Genomic DNA, 16803 nt, shown 5'->3' with positions numbered 1-16803 from the left:
TCCCAGCTGGACGACATGAGGGAGATGGAGAGGATCCTCAAGGAAGAGTTGGCAAGGAAGAATGAAGAGGTCCACCGCTTAAAGAACAATGATCAGGAGACGTTGAGGCTCTCCGCTACACGAGGTGCAGACGAAATCGAGAGTCTGGAGGCCGAAATACGCGCCCTCAAGTCTGTGGTTGACAAGCAGAAGGGTGAAATTAAGGACATGCTGGCACAAAAAGAGGAGCAAGAGAAGTTGTGAGATCCGTCATGGCTCCACATGCAGCGCAAAGGGAGCCATGGAGGAAGTAGCGGTCTGGCAAAAGGAAGCAGTCGGCTTGGGCCTGCAGTTGGATCGGCTGAAGGCAAAGAACACGGACATGAGCACCTTGGAAGACCAGCTCCAGTCCGCCCAGAAGCAGGCTGACGAATACCTAACTCTCCTTCTGCAAGCGCAAGAACAACTTGGAAAATCCGAGAGTACAGAGAAGGACATCGACATCAAGAATCGCACAATCCATGAACTCGAGCAGAACCTCGAGGTCTTGCACGCGTCCCACGAGAAGCTCACAACGCAGCACAAACACTTGAAGGAGGCACTGGACATGGCGGAAACCCGGCTACAGGGGCAACAGGCTGTTCCAAACGACCCCTATCACGGCCACGACGACTCCAAAGTTACTATCACGATGCGCGAGAAGGAGGAGCTTTTCCGCCTGCGGAAGGCCGCGCGTGATACCAGCGAGACGGCGCTAAGCAGCGAGCTGCAGGAGGCGCGGGCTGCTAAGGAGCGCCTGCAAAAGCTCGTAGACGTGCAGCGAACGCAGCTGGAAACGTACAGCGACACTCAGCCGGTGACACAAGGCTCCACAGAACAACTAGAGCGCGAGAACCGCATCCTGGTGGAAACGCGGTCGTTAGAGAGCAATGAAAGGCGGCGGGAACAGAGAACCATGGCATCAGTCATTCACGAGCTGGCCTTCCGGCTTCACACCTTACAGATGGAACGGAGTCGACTCTTGGAAACGCACTTAGTCGATGTGGAGACACTCAAGAGCGCAATACTGGAGCAGAAGCATTTAGACGGCTCCAGAAGCTGACTCGCCCACGGTCCTCTTTTGACTGGCATTGAGTGGGAGTCGAACCCACGCTAGGTCACCGGACTCAACGTTCTCAGTCGATATGAGTCGCCATGAGTGGCAAGTAGTGTCATCCCTGGCCCGTCCCTGGCAACCACAAGTATATCGCTCACCTGAACCACCATCTTCTGCGTCGGCTTAGCCAACTCGTATTCAGGGTCGTCCCGTCCTTGGCGAATCATTTTACCTACGTCATCGTGACCCGTTCGCCTCACTGAACAGCGCGACGATGATCCCTCTCTTCTTCGGGTGGCACCGGGCAACCTCCATCAGCAGTGTTAAACAAACTGTAACGTGCCGGTCTAGCAACCACCTGTCCGGCGGGTGAAGTAGAAGTGACGCGACGTACGTGAAGACCACCGACGCGCCCGCACCAGAAGCCATGCACTGCCGCAGTCGCGCTAAGCGCTCCACGTGAGACAGGTGCGTGCTTTTCCTAACGAGGAGAATAGTAAACAGATCCTTTCGAGCCCTTGCTTTGTAGGATTGGAGTTCTTTTGTGTACTTCGAAAAAAGGTGTTGATGGTACTCCTTCACGCTGGCGGGTACCTTGATGGAACCGATGTGGTCGTCGCTAAACACATTGTGGTAGATTGTGGATCCTACATTCGACTCACCATCGGACACGAGGTCTTGCGTGACCTCCTCCCACTGGTAGGTCGGCGCACTCTTCCCACCGCCGCCCTTCATAAAGTAAGATCCGCCGTCTGAGGGCCGCTGCTCCGCCTTCATGACGAGCTCGTAGGCCGACAGCGTCGTCAGCATTAACAATAGCTCCACCAGAACACGGTCGCGCCGGTCTTCTGGCGGGTACGTAGGTCGACAGCTAGAAACCTCCGCCAGTAGGGCAGGCAATACGCGGCTGGATCGCAGAGCCTGCAAGGGGGGCGGCTCCACAGACACCGGCTCCGGCTCAGAGACGACGTCGCCTACCTGACTCGCTGATGGGAGGTCCATAGTCTGTGGCGGAGACATTCGGACGTGATCGGGAGTGCTGCCGTCGAGCTTGCCTTCTATCCGTGTTTGCAGCGCCGTGGCCCGCTCACGGACGAACCTCGATATGTCCTCTTCTGCCGTCAAACTCCCTGCAGTCGCTTACCTGGGTTGCATAAGTGAATGACGTCCTCGGGTTTCAGTCGAGGTGCGTCAGCAGCGTCCACTCCCACTTTTTCCATCAAGTCCTCTTCCTCCTGGTCCAAGAATGACCAGTCTTTCTCTAGACCGAACGGGTCATAGGTGGTATTCGACCACTCTAGCGTGTCGGAAAACCGAGCGCCGTTGGCGTCGCCAGCTACGTCGGCTAAGCTCTGCCAGTGTCCAGCTTCCCACTGCTCCGTTTCGAATTCAGCTTCGAGGACTTCTCCAGCGTCAGAACCTTCGTCACTGTCGTACGTCTCCTCCTGGAACTCAGCATTCCGCTCGTCGCCGGCGCTGTAAGACGGGCTTGCCGTGTTACCCATAAGGGCCCTTCTCTTGTCGAACAGCAACGTGACCTTCTTCAGCTCCACGTAGAATGTCACGAGGTCTTCTGTCGAGAGTGCTTCAGTTCCCACGCTGTATAGCGCTTGCGTCACAGTACGGTACAATTGGGGGTACTGTGTCACGTTGGTAAACAGGAGCGGTAGATAGGCAGTACGAGAATCCACGTCAGGACTCTGCGCTATGAATTTTGTCAGCACCTGGCCCAGGCGCCCGCAGGCGCTGTACTCCGCACGCTGGTTAGCTATCATCTGTAGTACTGATTGCGCGAACAGAAAGGCGTTCTCCGAGTGACAAAGCACGTCGCAGACCTTAAGTGTGGTGGTGTCAGCATCCTCGTCGTCGAAGTCCTCTTGCGTGAGATACAGGTGTAGGGCGGCGCAGAGGTTCTTCAGGTAGACACTGAAATTGCTGCTGACTTTGCAGATCGAGGAAGCCAGCTGTCTCACGGCACTTTTGCCGATAGACTCCTTAATTATTTCTAGGGAGTCCTGGGAGAATGCGGATAGGAATTCAGACTTAGGATGGCGTTGATAGAGGTTAATCATCAGTTCCCTCAATGTGCGGTGCTTCAGACAGGCCCAGTAACAGGAGGGCGGTCGCCATGACACCTCGTCCTTGTTGTCCTCCATGTAGGCCCTTAATGGCTCCGGGCAGAAGTGTTGTTCAATGAGGTTGGCCAAGGAAGGAATGATGACGTCCCACCTCAAGGGGGGAGGTCGTAACCTCTCAGGTCGGTTATCAGTGCTGAGTCCTGGTTTGATTGAGCGAACGACAGACAGCCAGTCAGCGGTCTCCTCAGCCATCCAAGCATAGCCAACGTAGTTGTCGATAAGCATCTTAAGTGCGGTCTTCTCCACAGAGAAAGGAGACATTCCATCTTCGGATGGCCTGCAGGCAGACCTCAATTTACAGAAGGTGAACAGGTATTGAAGGCAGTCGTCATCCATCAGACCATCTTTCTTGGTTAATTCGGCGACGCATTCTGTGACAAGAGCCCTCCTTGCTTACTCTCGAAGGCAAGCTGTTGCTCGGGAGTGAGACCTGACAGCCGTTCAATCATCGATTTTGCTAAAACGCACGCATCAACTGCTCAAGGCGCCCGCTGAGCTCTTGGGCATCTTCCTTGGTCCTGGCTTCGGTGTAGAGCCTGGCGATGTCTTCCGTGCCGCTGGGACGCACGAATGCTCGGGCGCCAGCGTAGAGCTGCACAGTTTTCTCGATCTCTTCTTGGAGTGTGGCCGGCTCTAAGAGCCAGCGCTCGTGGTCGGGTTGAGGCTTCAGAATGTTCAGTTTCTCTCTCGGCATGGGTACTTTCGTCTGTACGACAGGGAGGTCCACGTATAGCTCAAGGTACTGGCGGAGGTCCAGCCCGAGGAACTGAAGCGCGACCTCAGCCGCCAACAGGTCTGTCATGGCGTCGCCGATAGCAGCATTGAAGATATCGAGGTACAGCATGAGCAGTTTGAACTCTGCGGAGTCCAGCGCCCCCTTAGACTTCGCCCACTCCTCCAGCGCTTTGCGCTTGAAAATGACGGTCCCATGACCATTGGACTCGAAGTAAATACCGATGTCATATGACAGCGCCTTGTGGTGAACGTACTTCACTCCTGTTTTGGCGGTGGCGACGTCGGTTGCGAGATCCTTGGAAAACGGCGACGCCAAGAATGTTCGAAGCGCAGCCGTGGAGGCTCCGTTAGCGTACGCCGTCTGCACGGCGCCAACGGAGAGTGGGACGGTAGGTACTGTGGGGTGGGCCGCGCAAACCTTGCCCAGGAGCGCAGTAAGCGTTTTGGCGAACAGACAAGCTATCTTATCCCCGTCGATGAGGCCAAGCTCGCCTTCAGGCGTTCGCGTAAAGTACACTACTCTGTCTGCATCTCCATCGAATGCGGCGCACCTAACCATGGTCTGGCCTTCGAAGGTTTCGGGGAACCGTAATTCCTTCTGAACGAACTCTGCGCCGCAGTTGTGGTTGAGGACGCCGTTGCCGGTGTTTTTCAGAGTGAGAGACACCTGCAGCACGTCGAAAGCATTCTGCAGGCCTCCAATCTCTTGGGCACCTACTCCGTTGGCTCCGCAGAGCACTAGTTCGGACGGCGACACTCGCACACCCGCTGTCCTAATGAATTCACTTACCTTTTCGTTGAAGTGGTTGAAGTAAAGCTGCTTGTCCACCGGGGCCTGGTTTTCGTTCAGCATTCGGACAGCGAAGTGCAGCTGGGGAGTAGTGCAGACGACAAGGTCCAAGCACACGGCGCCGAGGTTTTCCACGGCAGTCTTGACGAGCCCGGCCAGTCGAGGGGAGGACTCGCGTGTATCTCGTCCCACGACCACCACAGCTTTCCTCAAATCCTTCACTCCTATGCCGTTGAGGATAGAGGCGAACTCGGTGTTGGGGTCCTCTGCGTTTGCCAGCTGCGTGGCGTACTTCTCAAAGCTAGCTACTAGCATGCCGCCATCGAAGTCGACGAGCTTCACTCCGTTGTCCTTTGCCTGGTTGTGACTGGCAGTGATCATGATCCCAACAGACTGCTGACCTACCGCTGAGCGAGCAGCAGCCAGAAAGCCCATGCGGTAGACTACATGGTCGAGAAGGGCGGCGTCGGCTCGGAAACCAGCCGTGCCATAGGGGAAGTGTCGGTCGTTTTTCGGTACCTTCGTCAACGAGTCCATTGAAATCGCTCAAATCTGAGACAGTCAAGCATATACCAAAGTGGAGAGCGCAACTCATGGGATTCGATCCACGCCCTTCGGGCACTAGCTACACTGGGACGTCAATCGTAAAACAAAATCGTTAGCTGATGCTCAATGGCAATCGGAATCACACAAAGTACGCCTCCGCCTCATTAGACTGAGGTAGTTGGGTCGTGTCCAGTGTTAGTTTAGGGTCTAAAATCTCGTCCATTGGCAGGTGTAGCATGTCCAAAACAGACTTTAGGAAGTCGAGATCTAGAGGGGGCATATCCAACTCCATTTTCCCAGTCAGCAGGTTAACCTGTCTTCCGAGAACCTTCTCAAACAAGGAATAGTCACAGTTAAAAAGCTTGGCTCCAACGGCCAGAATGTCCCCATTTGGCGACGGCTGCACGCGAGGAATATACTTCTTGTAGTCCTTACAAAACACGTGTCGCGCATCTTTTCTGGGCGCGCTGCGCCAGAGCGAGAACGAGTGCACTGCCCTTCTGGATTCGGAGAACAGGGGATCCGCGTCAACGGCACCGCGCCGCTCCTTCTCCAGACGCACCTCTGTGGCGAACAGCCCGTCAGCCACGAACTGACTTGCGAAGGGAGACATATTGCCTACGCCGCCCACGATGGAGTCGTCCTCGTCCCAGGCACACACTGGGGCCCCTTCCCGCAGCACCATCTTCATCTTCTCACACGGAGGAAATCTGAACTCGACATCACCATCGGTTTCCATGTCGGTGTTGCCGCCTAGGAAGCGCACGCACTCCTTCAGCATGCGTGTATCCTCGCGTATCACATCGTGGATCGCTCGCTGCAGCCTTCCAAGGGCGTCCTTCAAAGATAGCAACAGCACACAGTCTTCATCGGAGGCGCAACATATCTCTGTATCATATCTGTTGGCGCTTTGATTGTTCCTTGAGAAGATTAGGTGACGGGAAATCGCATGAGCCGTCAGGCGCAGCGGAGTTCCACAAGATCCAAAATCTTTGAATGTGTCCGAAAACATCTTGGCCACCCGAGGAATGAACACCAGCGGGCATTTGTGTATCACTGCCAGTCGCACCCTAAGCCTAGAGGCCCACACGTCACACAGTCCGGCAGCCTTGGAAAAGAGAAACAGCTCGGAAACTGCGCTGCCGGGAAAGATGTACGAGTTGCTTGTGTCGTTGCAAAGGATGATTCCCTTGGGAATGAGTACAGGTAGAGTGACGTTGACGTTTTGCCACCGGAGAATATTCCACTGCAAGGAATGGAGGTCTCTTATGGATTCCGGCAAGTCAAAGCGGGACTTGAGAAATCGGAACGTCACGTGCTTCAACGGCCTCTCAGGCTCTTCGTCCTCTCCGCGCATCGCACACATTGCACCCTGATGCGCGCACAATTCTTCTGCACACGGGAAGACGCGGCGCCGGCACTCAAGACGCAGGGCTAGCGTCAATGCGCCGAAACAGGGCGCATGACCGCATCAACGCCTCAGCATACACGGCACCATTACGCCGCTGCTCGCTTCCCCTCCATAGTTCATTATAGTATGCATACCACCACACTGCTTATCGTCTCATTGTTCGTCTTATCGTCAGCGGAGACTCAAACGTTTCAGGGAGAGCTGATGGTGGCTGGTCAGACATTCGCAGCCACATGTGAGTGCGAGGAGCATATCGAGCTGCCGAATATGCACATGCCCAAGTGCGCTCCGATTTCCATCGAGATCCACCAGGAGAAAGAAGGCACGCCACCGATCAATCTCAAGACTCTGCGAGGTACATACGGGCAGGCAAGAGAGCTCAAGATGAAAGATGCCTACGCCGAGTCGTTTCACTGCCTTGACCCGCGAGAAGAAGGGCAGAATCTGTACGCGCCGGGGGGAGACCTAGGGCAATTTGCCCTAGGTCTGAGCACCGTGACATCCTTCGTAAACAGCAGGACACTGACCCAAGACCACGTGGGTCAGCTACTGCTTTCCTATCTCAAAGCGCTCCCAGAGAGCAGGAAGTGGTATCATTGCACCAGTGACGAGGCCGCGACAAACCTGGCAAAGGCCCTCGGTGTGGCGGATTTGAGTATTACCAACCCACCGAAGAACCAGCAGGAAGCCATTTTAGAGAAGCTAGCCAACACGAAATACGTTGGGGACCGAATGTTCAGTCTCGCCGTGAAGAGTCCCGAGATGTTCCAGATTTCACAGCCGGACCTCCCGGTCTTGGTAATGAGAACCTTCTTCCAGCTGCTTTGGGGAAAAGGGGGCAAGAAGCTAGCGAAGCAAGTTACACTCAACACCTTGGACCGACGGTCAACGACGGCTGCGGGTTTCATTAACGTTGACGAAGGAGGCGTGTGTAGAGCGGCTCACAAGGCTCCAGTGTTCGAACAGAAGGACAACATGATTGTGAGCAATGGTTCAGCGGCCAGCCATTTGAGGCAAAATATTGCTCTGTTCCTGCACTCCGCCCTGCCAAAGATACCATCCTTCAACCGCACTGCATTCGGATCCACGACCGTGGAGCAGATTCTCAACAGAATAGACAAGAAGAACGTCCTGGTGCTGGAAACACTGGTGGGCAGCATGGTGAAGGACGCTCCATCCTTCAACCTCTCGCTGGCCTAGAGTCCACCGCCTTGCTGCCATGTACAGGCGCCGAGCCTAAGCCTCTCCTCAGGCGGCGCACTTGAACGTACGTCCTGCGTCGCCGTCTGCGTCGCTGATTCGCCCGCGTGCTGGAACTCACCTCCTTCATCTTTTCTACCGCTGGCTGCCGCCAGCATTTCTCTGCAAAAAGGTCGAAGTCCTGCATGTACCGGTCCAGGGACTGCTTGTTCAACACCACGCTGTAGGACTTGCGGTTGTTGGCAATCCGACAAAGGGTACTGGGGCGTTTCCCGCTGACATCAAGCTTGTTTCGTCGTCGATGACTCAGGTGTGGCAGCTGGTAATCTGTGTTTAGGTTTCGCTGCTTCTTACGTCGCTTCACTGTGAACAGTGTTGAGTTACCATCGACCTCAAAGCACTTGCTAACAAACGCCTTCAAGTTCAACTGTGGCATCAACGCGAATGTTTGGATTTTGACAGTTCGTTTTGGATGAAACATTCAATCACTACATTCAACCACTACATTCTCATCATACTCACATTGAAAACTTCACAAGTGCTTTTAGGATGCACTCACCAGCCGCGGACTCCAGTCGATGGAGTTCATCGGCGTCAATGTTGGAGGTCATCTCAGTGTTCATCCGGTTCAATATACCGATGGCGCAGGAAGCAGTGTAGGTCTTATCCTTTCTGCAACCTCCCAAGTGGAACAGCTGGTGGGTCTCCATCTCCACAAAGTCTACCCCTTGGCCTGTCAGCCAGCCGATGATCTCAGCAGGATTGCCATCGTTGAACTCATTGCTCAAGCGACCTTGGCAAGAGTAGAAGGTCTCTCCGCAGGCATTCAGACCATCGTGGTGCTTGAGGCCGACCTCGTTGATCTCACTCACCACGGCAGAATTCAGCTCAGACGAGCATTGGGCAGGGTTCGTCAGAATGTACGCGGGAGAATTCTCGTTGATGTCGGGGGCGTTGTAGCAACCGGTCCAGTGGGCGTAGTTGACGTAGATATAAGAAGAGCCCTTACCCGCTGTCATGATGGTTCCAGGGGCAACCTCAGGGTTGAAGATGCCGCATGTGCCTAATCTGACGCAGGCCAGCGGTCCTTCAGTCACGAATGACACCTCGCGCGCCATGAAGTCCATCATGGGTGCTCCCATCCCAATGGCGATCACGCTTACCGGAACACCAGCGTAGGTGCCGGTGTGAATATGCATTTCCCGCGGCGAGTGGATGTGTGAAGCGTCAGTCAAGTGCTTGGCGATCGCTGCGGCTCTGCCAGCAGATCCTACTGTGATAATTCGGTTCGCTACATCTCCTCTCTTGGCGCCTAGATGGTACGTCGATCCGTCAGGAAGGAGCAGCATATCCTTTCCAGTCATGTACGACATTGTTGACACTGATTTGCGGTATTTTAGCACACGTTCAGTACATTTGTGGGGTTCACGACTGCGAACTTCGCTGACCCTGCAACCTGATGAAACGTGTCATCTCGTTCTTTCCGTCCCGATGAATCTGTATTTGAACTTTAGGTCACTCACTGCGATGCAGGGAGCAGGGGACAGGTCTCCATGGTTGGCTTGGAAGCAGTTCACCGCTGTTAGACCACTGCGAGAGGCAGGGTTGTTCAGCAGCAAGGCTGTCTGTTCCTTCCAAGCCGGAAGCTCCTCTCCCGTGGGACAGTAACTTGCAGCCAGTATGGAAAGGGCGTCACTGGCCGCTACACACTGAGGAAAAACATCTAGATCCTGCACCCGGTTGAACTCAAAGACGCAAGCCTTCGTGATCTTCACACGGTTTCGCTCGTGCTCCCACATGCGTATCTGACATGAGATGTTCTCAGGGATGCGGGATCCGTTAATCTCCTTGACAGATTCGTGAGATCGGCATTCCATAAAGTTCAAGATGTCGGAGCTGCTGACATTCCAGTTCAAGCATCGCTGGATGGACTCCTTCGTGATGATCCCCTGCAGCATCACAGGAGTTAGAATTCGTAACTCGGTCAAGTATGCTGGATGATCAGCCCCTCGACATCCCACATAGAATCGAAATCAAATGCGTGTCCCTCGTGTAGGCGAATATCTTAAAGTTGGACTCTACGATCATGCCAATTTCTTGAGGAGGTGCCTGCTTACGCGTCAGGATCAGGTGCTTATCCAGCAGCCCCTGCAACTCGGAAAACTGCTCAATCGGGTAGTTTGGGATGTACAGTGTCCGCTCTAGAATACCCGACTCCGAACCTTGACTGTACAGCAGCCTGGCCGAGGGCGTGGACCAGAACACCTTAAGTTCGGTGAGGCTGCGCGTGTAGATCATGCCGATGTCGTAGAGCACGCGCAGTACACGTCGCTTGAGAGGCGAGTAGTTGTCACAGCGCTGTGGCTGGCCGATTTTCATTTGAGCCAATGAAAACAGCATAGCCAAGACCTCAGCTACCTTCTCTGTAGGATTCTGCTGACCGCCCACGTCTTGCATGATGCTGCCAAGCTCCAATTGCCGCAGCATCTCCACCGACAACGCCATGGCCTGCCGCCGGCCGTCCTGCAGCGTCCACGAGAACCCGCACGGCGGTTTGGGAGCTTCCACCATTCCTCGCACGATAGGAGTGTTCTGCAGGCCGAGAATCTGGGAGAGGTGAATGAGCTCCTCGCAGGGCTTGGTAGTGCTGCCCGTGGGAGCAAGTCGGACGCGTGCCACGTTCTTCTTATGCTCCACTGCACCTTCGTTGTTGGTCATAGGAGGGCCGACTGTGAGAATGGTCCCGCTTTCGTCGCAGATCCACACCAAAAAATTGTGCCACTGCTGGTTGCTATGAGTTTGGAGTATCTCCAGACTCATTGTGATTTCTCGGTCTGTGAGCTCACTGATCGTCTCCGATTCAGCCGTCACTGCCTTTAGTACAGCAGCTTGGAACCCAGCGTTTAACGAGTACTTGTTCTCACTGCGGCCTGACGCCACTGATGACCCTGACTGCCTCTGCTCGAGTAAACGCTTTCGCATGAGAGATCGGACGACTTGAACGGCGGCAACCCGCGCGGTGCCTAGCCAGACGGCCACGATTTCCAGCCGAATCGCCTCAACGAGATGAAGCAAACGCAGCACTATAAGCCTCTCGATCTCAGTCAAGGACCGCAGCACCGCGCATGCGATAGCAGGCGAAGAAATTAGATGTTGGAAAGCCTTCGGCGGTTGGGCTATGAGGAATTCTAGGACATCGTTGGCCGAGCCAATAGTACTCTGGTCTATGTGACAGGGCAGCCCTCGAACCCACTATCCGTAATGGAGCTCAAAGTGGACATGCTCCGTTCCACAGAAAATCGCAGAGATTCACACCGCCAGTCACATGGGATCAGTTTGCACACAAATGGCCACTAGCTTGGACTAATCACGGCAACACTTTTTAGGGGTCAACAAGTTAAAACCATAATAGCCGGGTATGATGTCAGTTACCATGGGTTTACTGACGCAGCCTGTCCTCTATGATCAAGTCTACGAAGGACTTCCCCGGCAAGAAGCAGAGCCGCTGGCGACTGCCTGGGTGGTTGGTCGCAATCGTAGCCTTGGCGGCAGTCGTGTTTCTTTACACCTCCTTTTCCGTAAGTCAAGTCGACGGCGGCGCAATGCAACCAGCTATGGATGGCGCTAAACCTCGTCCCGGCGACTCGAGGCTGAAGTTAGTGCTGAGCAAGCTTCAAAGGCTTAATCAACAGGTTCCTTTTGAAGTGGAGGGGCAGCGCGATCAGGGACCTGTGGATCAGGACGCTGCAGAAGCCAATGTGCTGATTGAAGCCGTGTTGGAGGGTAACGTAGTCGACGAGGCTATAAGACCTGTGACCGTAGAAGCAAATGCTCCCGTTGGAGATGCCAAGGCGTACGCAAAGGGGAACGATAGAGCTGTATTGGTGGGAAGTACCGCTGCTCCTATGGTCCTCCCCGTAACTCAAAGACCCAACCTCCGTGTGGCGCCGGAGCTGGAGAGGCCCGAGGTCGTCGTGCAGGATGTACCTCAGGTGGGCGCTGCTCCGAAGGTGGTCAAGCACACGAGCGAGCGGCAGTTGTGTGCCATGGACGTCCGGGTGGGCAACGAGGGCGTGCATACGATGACTTTGGAACTCTACCGCCATGAGCTGCCCCTGACTGTGGACAATTTTGTAGGGCTCTGCCTAGGGTCTAAGAACCCGCTGGGCCAACCTATTGGGTTGGCGGGTTCCTTGTTCCACCGCGTTATTCCAGGGTTCATGATGCAAGGTGGTGAGCAGCCAGCCACACTGACTGGAGGAACAAGCATTTACGGTACAAGTTTTGAGGATGAAGGGTTCCCTTTCAACCATGACATGCGCGGAGCTCTTTCGATGGCGAACGCAGGTCCAAACACCAACGGGTCACAGTTCTTTATTTCCTTCAAGGAGGCTCCCTGGTTAGATCAGAAGCATGTCGTCTTTGGTCGAGTGGTGGACGGTTGGGAGCTGCTCAACAAGGTTGAGGCGCAGCCCACTGATGCCTCCGACAAGCCGAAGTCCCCAATAGCCGTCGTTGCGTGTCGCATACTAGAGCAGTAGTTGCGTAAAATTCGAGAATACATGCCGTTCGCCTTCACGAACCTCTGCGGGGGCAACTACGAGGGTGGCCAGGTTAGGTTTGCCCAAGAGGGATCGCGTCTGCTGATTCCCGTGGGAAACAGAGTGCTGTGCTCAGACCTCTTAGGCGGGCAGAGCTACGCTCTACCTTGTGAAGCGCGGTTCGACATACGGCACGCTCTGTTAACGCCAGACAACAAGCTGATGCTCTCAGTAGACGTTTCTGGCAACCTTCAAGTCATCAACTTCGTGAAAGGCATCGTGATTCACCAGATGCAGCTCAAGACGCCTGTGCGGGCAGTAGAGATGTCACATGGTGGGACCAAGCTGGCAGTGGCTTCTGGGCAAACGGTTCAGATTTGGTCGGTGCCGTCGTTGGAACGAGGATGGCAGCTGCACAAGGAGATGGAGCTGCTGGGGGCATCTGAGCATGTCACATGCGTTGCGTGGTCTCCAGACGACAGACACGTTGCCACAGGCGCCAAGGACGCGACAGTCAGGTTGTACGACGTCTGCAGAGGCGGGCACGGAGTTACTTTCGCGGAGCACAGCAATCCGGTAGCCGGTCTTTGGTTCTCCAGCAAAAAGGAACTCGTCTCGCTCGACAACAGGTGTGGCGTGATAACTTGGAAACGCACGTCTGGCGGCGCTGAGGGCAAGTCGCAGCAACGTGGCGCTCGGGTCTCGTTTGTAGACGACGAGCGAAACGTGAAGGTAGAGGCGAAATACTCGTGGAATCAAACTTCTCGCGTGTTCTTGGAGGACCAAAAGAAACTTAAGGGCGGACAGGTCACTCGAGTGATCTTCATGCCGAGTATCACAGTACTGGCATTCACAGACGGTTCGTTCTCGTTGCTTGAAACTGGGAGCTGGGACGTCATCTACCGAATGTCCCTTGGAAAAGACGCTCTCGACGTGCTAGAGGTCACCGCTGACGGTGAATGGATAGCGGTAGGAAGCTCTGTCAGCGGACAAGTCGTGGTATGGGAATGGAAGTCCGAAACATACATCTACCGGCACCGCGGCGGGGCCTTCGGCACCACTGCGGTGGACTTCTCTCCTGGCGGCGCTCTCCATGAGAAGTCGTCCGCTTTGGGGATGTTTTCTCGAAACTTCGCAACCACCGGCTCCGCTGATGGTCACGTTACAATTTGGGACGTCTCCCACGGCACTGTGGTGGCAGACTTCAAAGAGCACCTGGGCCATGTGTCAGGAGTCAAGTTCGCGCCTCAAGGGAATGCAGTGTTGAGCTCCAGCTTCGACGGCACATGCCGCGCTTTCGACATCGCTCGGCGCAAGTGCTTCCGAACATTCGTGTATCCTGCGGGAGGCGTGCAATTCACTTGCATCGACGTGGACTTGGCCGGGGAAGTGGTGGTCGCCGGGACGAGAGGTACGGAGTACCTCATTTGTGTGTGGAGCATCAAGACAGGCTCACTACTGGACGCTCTATCCGGACACACGCACCCCATATCGTCTGTAAGGTTCGATACTAACCCCTGCTTCGCTGGACGCTTGGCATCCACTTCCTGGGACGCCACCCTGAAAGTTTGGGATGTCTTTGCGAGGTCCGGCGCGCAGGCTGAGACGATGCACCATACCGCCACCGTGACGTCCGTCGCTTTCGACCCTAGAGGGAAGTCGTGGCTCGCGGTGTCCACTCTGGGGGGACGAATAGAGTTCTGGAACATCCGAGCAAGCGAGCAGATTGGATCGATCGAGGGAATTAGGGACATCTGGAGTGGACGCCGCGGGACGCAGGCATTTGCTGGGAACACCAAGCAGAAAGGCCGCGACGTGAATCTGAATCAGTACTTCTCGCAGATAGCCTACACGCCCGATGGACTGCAGCTGCTCGCCGTTAGCGCCCGCTCCGCTCGGGTGTGTGTTTACTCTACGGAAACCTTCACACTCGTCAAGGCGTTCCACGTGACGCGAAACAGAAGCATTGACGGCTTAATGGTGGAGCTCAGTTCCCGCCACATTACCGAAGCAGGTGTCAACGCAGCCGACCTTGACGTCAGCGACTCCGAAGAGGAGGACTACGAGAAGAAGGCGAAAAAGCTGCAGGCGTCGCTATCGTTGCCTGGCGCGGAGTTCAGTGTGCTGGAAGAGAAGGCCTCCAAGAAGGCTCTAAAGGTATGGAGCCTGGCGGTTGCGTCCGACGGACACCACTTTGGGGTGGCCACCAGCAAGGGCATGTTCGTTTTCAACACTACCTCGATGCGTCAGGGCTACCTCGGTGGCGCCAACCTCGACATGCCTCTCACCAATGTGACGCTGACTGAAATTGAAGCCATGGTTACTCAGGGCAAGGTTGAGGACGCTTTCGTGTCCGCTCTGGGTCTCAAGGACCTCACGACTCTGGTGTGGACCTTCCAGCAGGTGCCTCTAGATCGCATCGAGCAGCTCATACGCAGCCTTCCGGACGCGCTGGTGCCCCCTTTAATCAACTACATTCGGACACTCTTTTTGTCGTTGGCCAGCGAGAACGACCTTGGCTTCGTGCACCTCCAGCACGTCCTACGCTGGACTCAGGCCTTGGTCGCCATCAAGGTAATAGGCATGAACGCCGAGATCAGCGGGGCAGCGGGCACCATGGAGCCCACAGTTGACATACGCTCTATGCTGCTGCTACTTCTGCGCAGCGTAACCACCGTGCATAGCAGCCTGTCTCGCATCTACCGCGACAACGTGATCGCCCTCGATTACTTATCGACTGCTGGCGTCAGTGTGCCATCCGAGATGAAGGATTAGTTTGTTTGTTTCACGATTCACCTTGCTTCGTACTGCATGAGTCTCCATGTCCGTTTTTTGTAGAGAATACGACACCCGCATTGTCGGCACCTGGCGGCACCCGATGCCTGGAGAGCCACGGCACTGCAGCAGTCTGGGATCAGTGAGAGGGTACCCAATCAGTAAGAATATGGTAACACGAACACCACTCACCGGCACAGATGTAGTTGACCATCTCAACGCGCGACTCTGGTGTGTCTCCGAAGTTCATCTCCGAACAATTCTATATTTTAACCCACTATGACGAAACTCTTCCGGAAGCGCAAGTCGCAACGACGAGGTCCCAAGCTCGAGAAGGTGGTTGCTAAGAAGGCGAAGGCTAAGGAGAACAAGATGAAGCGCTTGGCGAGATCCAAGGGTGTAGTCAAAGGCAAGGGCATGGACCCAGGCATTCCCAACGCCTGGCCCTTTAAGAAGCATATGCTTGATGAGATCTCCAAAAACCGCAATGCAGAGGAGATGGAACGACTGAAGAGGAGACAAGAGAAGAAGATGCTTAAGAGAGTGGGGCACCTCCCCTTGGAGGATGACAGATGTCCCACACTCCAAGAAGTGGCTGCTGCGGCGCAGCTGGCCTATGAGCGACCACCGCCAACAGAGGAGCCGACCTCCGCCTCCGCCTCTCCACACAACTCCCTCAAGTTTGTCAAGCATCTTCGCAAACTTGTACTGGAGAGCGATGTCATTGTTGAGGTTTTGGATTCCAGAGACCCGCAGGGGTGTCGATCCCTGGAGCTGGAGCGTGAGATCATAGCCACCGATAAGAAACTGATCCTGCTGATGAACAAGATCGATCTCGTTCCTCAGGAGGTGTTGCAACGCTGGGCGGTATATCTGGAGCGTGACGCCCCAGTCGTGCTTTTCAAGGCGGCTACTGACACCAGCCATGGTGTTAATCACTTGGATGTAGACCCGCGAAAGGTCGACACTGGACAGCTGAAGTCCAAGTTCCAGGTGGTGGGCGCCACGCAGTTGATGAATCTTCTACACAACTACCAACGGCATGAGGGCAAGGGAATGCAGTCCCTAGTCGTCGGCTTGGTCGGCCAACCGAATGCGGGTAAGAGCTCTGTTCTGAATTCTTTGAAGCGAGCTAAGTCGTGCCTCGTTGGCGCGGACGCCGGAGTAACTCGACAGCTGCAAACTGTCAAGCTTACGGAAACGCTGAAGCTCATCGACAGTCCAGGTATCGTCTGGAGCGGCAACGACAACTGCCCCTTCGCTGTACTGCGGAACGCAGTGAGTCTGAAACAGGTTCAGGACCCTGTGGAGGCCGTGGGAACCATGCTCCAGCATTGCAACCCAACTGCCATAGTCCGCCACTTCCATATCGGCCCCTATGCCGACGCCGATGATATGGTCTGCCAAGTCGCCTTGACCAGAGGCAAGCTCGCACGTGGTGGTGGGCCGAACCGTGTGCAAGGAGCTCGTCTTGTGCTTCAGGACTGGGCCTCAGGCGCACTGCCGTTTTATACGGTTCCCCCTAGAGACCAGCAAGAATCAGCCGTTGTTGTGGGCTTCGCTGAATAATTTCTTAAACCCCTATAATCGAC

General features: G+C 55.1%; 10 protein-coding genes across 18 annotated transcripts; 5 read left to right on the top strand and 5 right to left on the bottom strand.

Moving 5' to 3' along the window:
- Nucleotides 1–15: 15 nt before the first annotated feature.
- KVP18_003602 (uncharacterized protein) lies at nt 16–1081 on the top strand (the record flags this gene model as incomplete). 3 transcript variants are annotated; one of them, XM_067955472.1, is made up of 2 exons in its annotated part: nt 25–239; nt 268–1081. In XM_067955472.1, the coding sequence occupies 2 exons, from the start codon at nt 25–27 to the stop codon at nt 1079–1081; spliced, it is 1029 nt and encodes a 342-aa protein (XP_067808626.1). The 3 variants fall into 3 exon arrangements, with proteins under 3 accessions (XP_067808625.1, XP_067808626.1, XP_067808624.1); XM_067955471.1 differs by lacking the exon at nt 268–1081 and having other exon boundaries at nt 16–243; XM_067955470.1 differs by lacking the exon at nt 25–239 and having other exon boundaries at nt 281–1081.
- A 50-nt stretch (nt 1082–1131) lies between these two features.
- Nucleotides 1132–3474, bottom strand: KVP18_003594 (uncharacterized protein; the record flags this gene model as incomplete). 2 transcript variants are annotated; one of them, XM_067955458.1, is made up of 3 exons in its annotated part: nt 1132–1307; nt 1336–2190; nt 2220–3474. In XM_067955458.1, the coding sequence occupies 3 exons, from the start codon at nt 3472–3474 to the stop codon at nt 1132–1134; spliced, it is 2286 nt and encodes a 761-aa protein (XP_067808612.1).
- A 196-nt stretch (nt 3475–3670) lies between these two features.
- KVP18_003616 (uncharacterized protein) lies at nt 3671–5275 on the bottom strand (the record flags this gene model as incomplete). The annotated part of the gene is made up of 1 exon (XM_067955497.1): nt 3671–5275. One exon carries the CDS (start codon nt 5273–5275, stop codon nt 3671–3673), a length of 1605 nt encoding a protein of 534 aa, XP_067808651.1.
- A 148-nt stretch (nt 5276–5423) lies between these two features.
- Nucleotides 5424–6650, bottom strand: KVP18_003596 (uncharacterized protein; the record flags this gene model as incomplete). 2 transcript variants are annotated; one of them, XM_067955462.1, is made up of 1 exon in its annotated part: nt 5424–6650. In XM_067955462.1, one exon carries the CDS (start codon nt 6648–6650, stop codon nt 5424–5426), a length of 1227 nt encoding a protein of 408 aa, XP_067808616.1. The 2 variants fall into 2 exon arrangements, with proteins under 2 accessions (XP_067808616.1, XP_067808615.1); XM_067955461.1 differs by having other exon boundaries at nt 5424–6641.
- A 171-nt stretch (nt 6651–6821) lies between these two features.
- On the top strand, nt 6822–7895 carry KVP18_003613 (uncharacterized protein; the record flags this gene model as incomplete). The annotated part of the gene is made up of 1 exon (XM_067955490.1): nt 6822–7895. The coding sequence occupies one exon, from the start codon at nt 6822–6824 to the stop codon at nt 7893–7895; it is 1074 nt and encodes a 357-aa protein (XP_067808644.1).
- A 518-nt stretch (nt 7896–8413) lies between these two features.
- KVP18_003619 (uncharacterized protein) lies at nt 8414–9268 on the bottom strand (the record flags this gene model as incomplete). Of its 2 annotated transcripts, none has more annotated exons than XM_067955502.1 (1): nt 8414–9268. In XM_067955502.1, one exon carries the CDS (start codon nt 9266–9268, stop codon nt 8414–8416), a length of 855 nt encoding a protein of 284 aa, XP_067808656.1. The 2 variants fall into 2 exon arrangements, with proteins under 2 accessions (XP_067808656.1, XP_067808655.1); XM_067955501.1 differs by having other exon boundaries at nt 8414–9259.
- A 52-nt stretch (nt 9269–9320) lies between these two features.
- On the bottom strand, nt 9321–11176 carry KVP18_003598 (uncharacterized protein; the record flags this gene model as incomplete). Of its 3 annotated transcripts, XM_067955466.1 has the most annotated exons (4): nt 9321–9392; nt 9419–9888; nt 9917–11119; nt 11149–11176. In XM_067955466.1, the coding sequence occupies 4 exons, from the start codon at nt 11174–11176 to the stop codon at nt 9321–9323; spliced, it is 1773 nt and encodes a 590-aa protein (XP_067808620.1). The 3 variants fall into 3 exon arrangements, with proteins under 3 accessions (XP_067808620.1, XP_067808618.1, XP_067808619.1); XM_067955464.1 differs by lacking the exons at nt 9917–11119; nt 11149–11176 and having other exon boundaries at nt 9365–9853; XM_067955465.1 differs by lacking the exons at nt 9321–9392; nt 9419–9888; nt 11149–11176 and having other exon boundaries at nt 9897–10877.
- A 137-nt stretch (nt 11177–11313) lies between these two features.
- KVP18_003609 (uncharacterized protein) lies at nt 11314–12436 on the top strand (the record flags this gene model as incomplete). 2 transcript variants are annotated; one of them, XM_067955485.1, is made up of 2 exons in its annotated part: nt 11314–11318; nt 11347–12436. In XM_067955485.1, 2 exons carry the CDS (start codon nt 11314–11316, stop codon nt 12434–12436), a joined length of 1095 nt encoding a protein of 364 aa, XP_067808639.1. The 2 variants fall into 2 exon arrangements, with proteins under 2 accessions (XP_067808639.1, XP_067808640.1); XM_067955486.1 differs by lacking the exon at nt 11314–11318 and having other exon boundaries at nt 11357–12436.
- Nucleotides 12437–12457: 21 nt separating this feature from the next.
- On the top strand, nt 12458–15211 carry KVP18_003612 (uncharacterized protein; the record flags this gene model as incomplete). Its single annotated transcript, XM_067955489.1, has 1 exon — nt 12458–15211. The coding sequence occupies one exon, from the start codon at nt 12458–12460 to the stop codon at nt 15209–15211; it is 2754 nt and encodes a 917-aa protein (XP_067808643.1).
- A 279-nt stretch (nt 15212–15490) lies between these two features.
- KVP18_003622 (uncharacterized protein) lies at nt 15491–16780 on the top strand (the record flags this gene model as incomplete). The annotated part of the gene is made up of 1 exon (XM_067955506.1): nt 15491–16780. One exon carries the CDS (start codon nt 15491–15493, stop codon nt 16778–16780), a length of 1290 nt encoding a protein of 429 aa, XP_067808660.1.
- Between the last annotated feature and the right edge of the window lie 23 nt (nt 16781–16803).

The sequence above is a fragment of a genome, assembly GCF_019968955.1.
Source record: "MAG: Porospora cf. gigantea A chromosome Unknown PgA_NODE_43_length_56043_cov_366.566, whole genome shotgun sequence".
Taxonomy (NCBI): Eukaryota; Apicomplexa; class Conoidasida; order Eugregarinorida; family Porosporidae; genus Porospora; species Porospora cf. gigantea A.
Note: the sequence above shows the minus strand (reverse complement) of the source record. Positions and strands in the feature narration are given on the sequence as shown.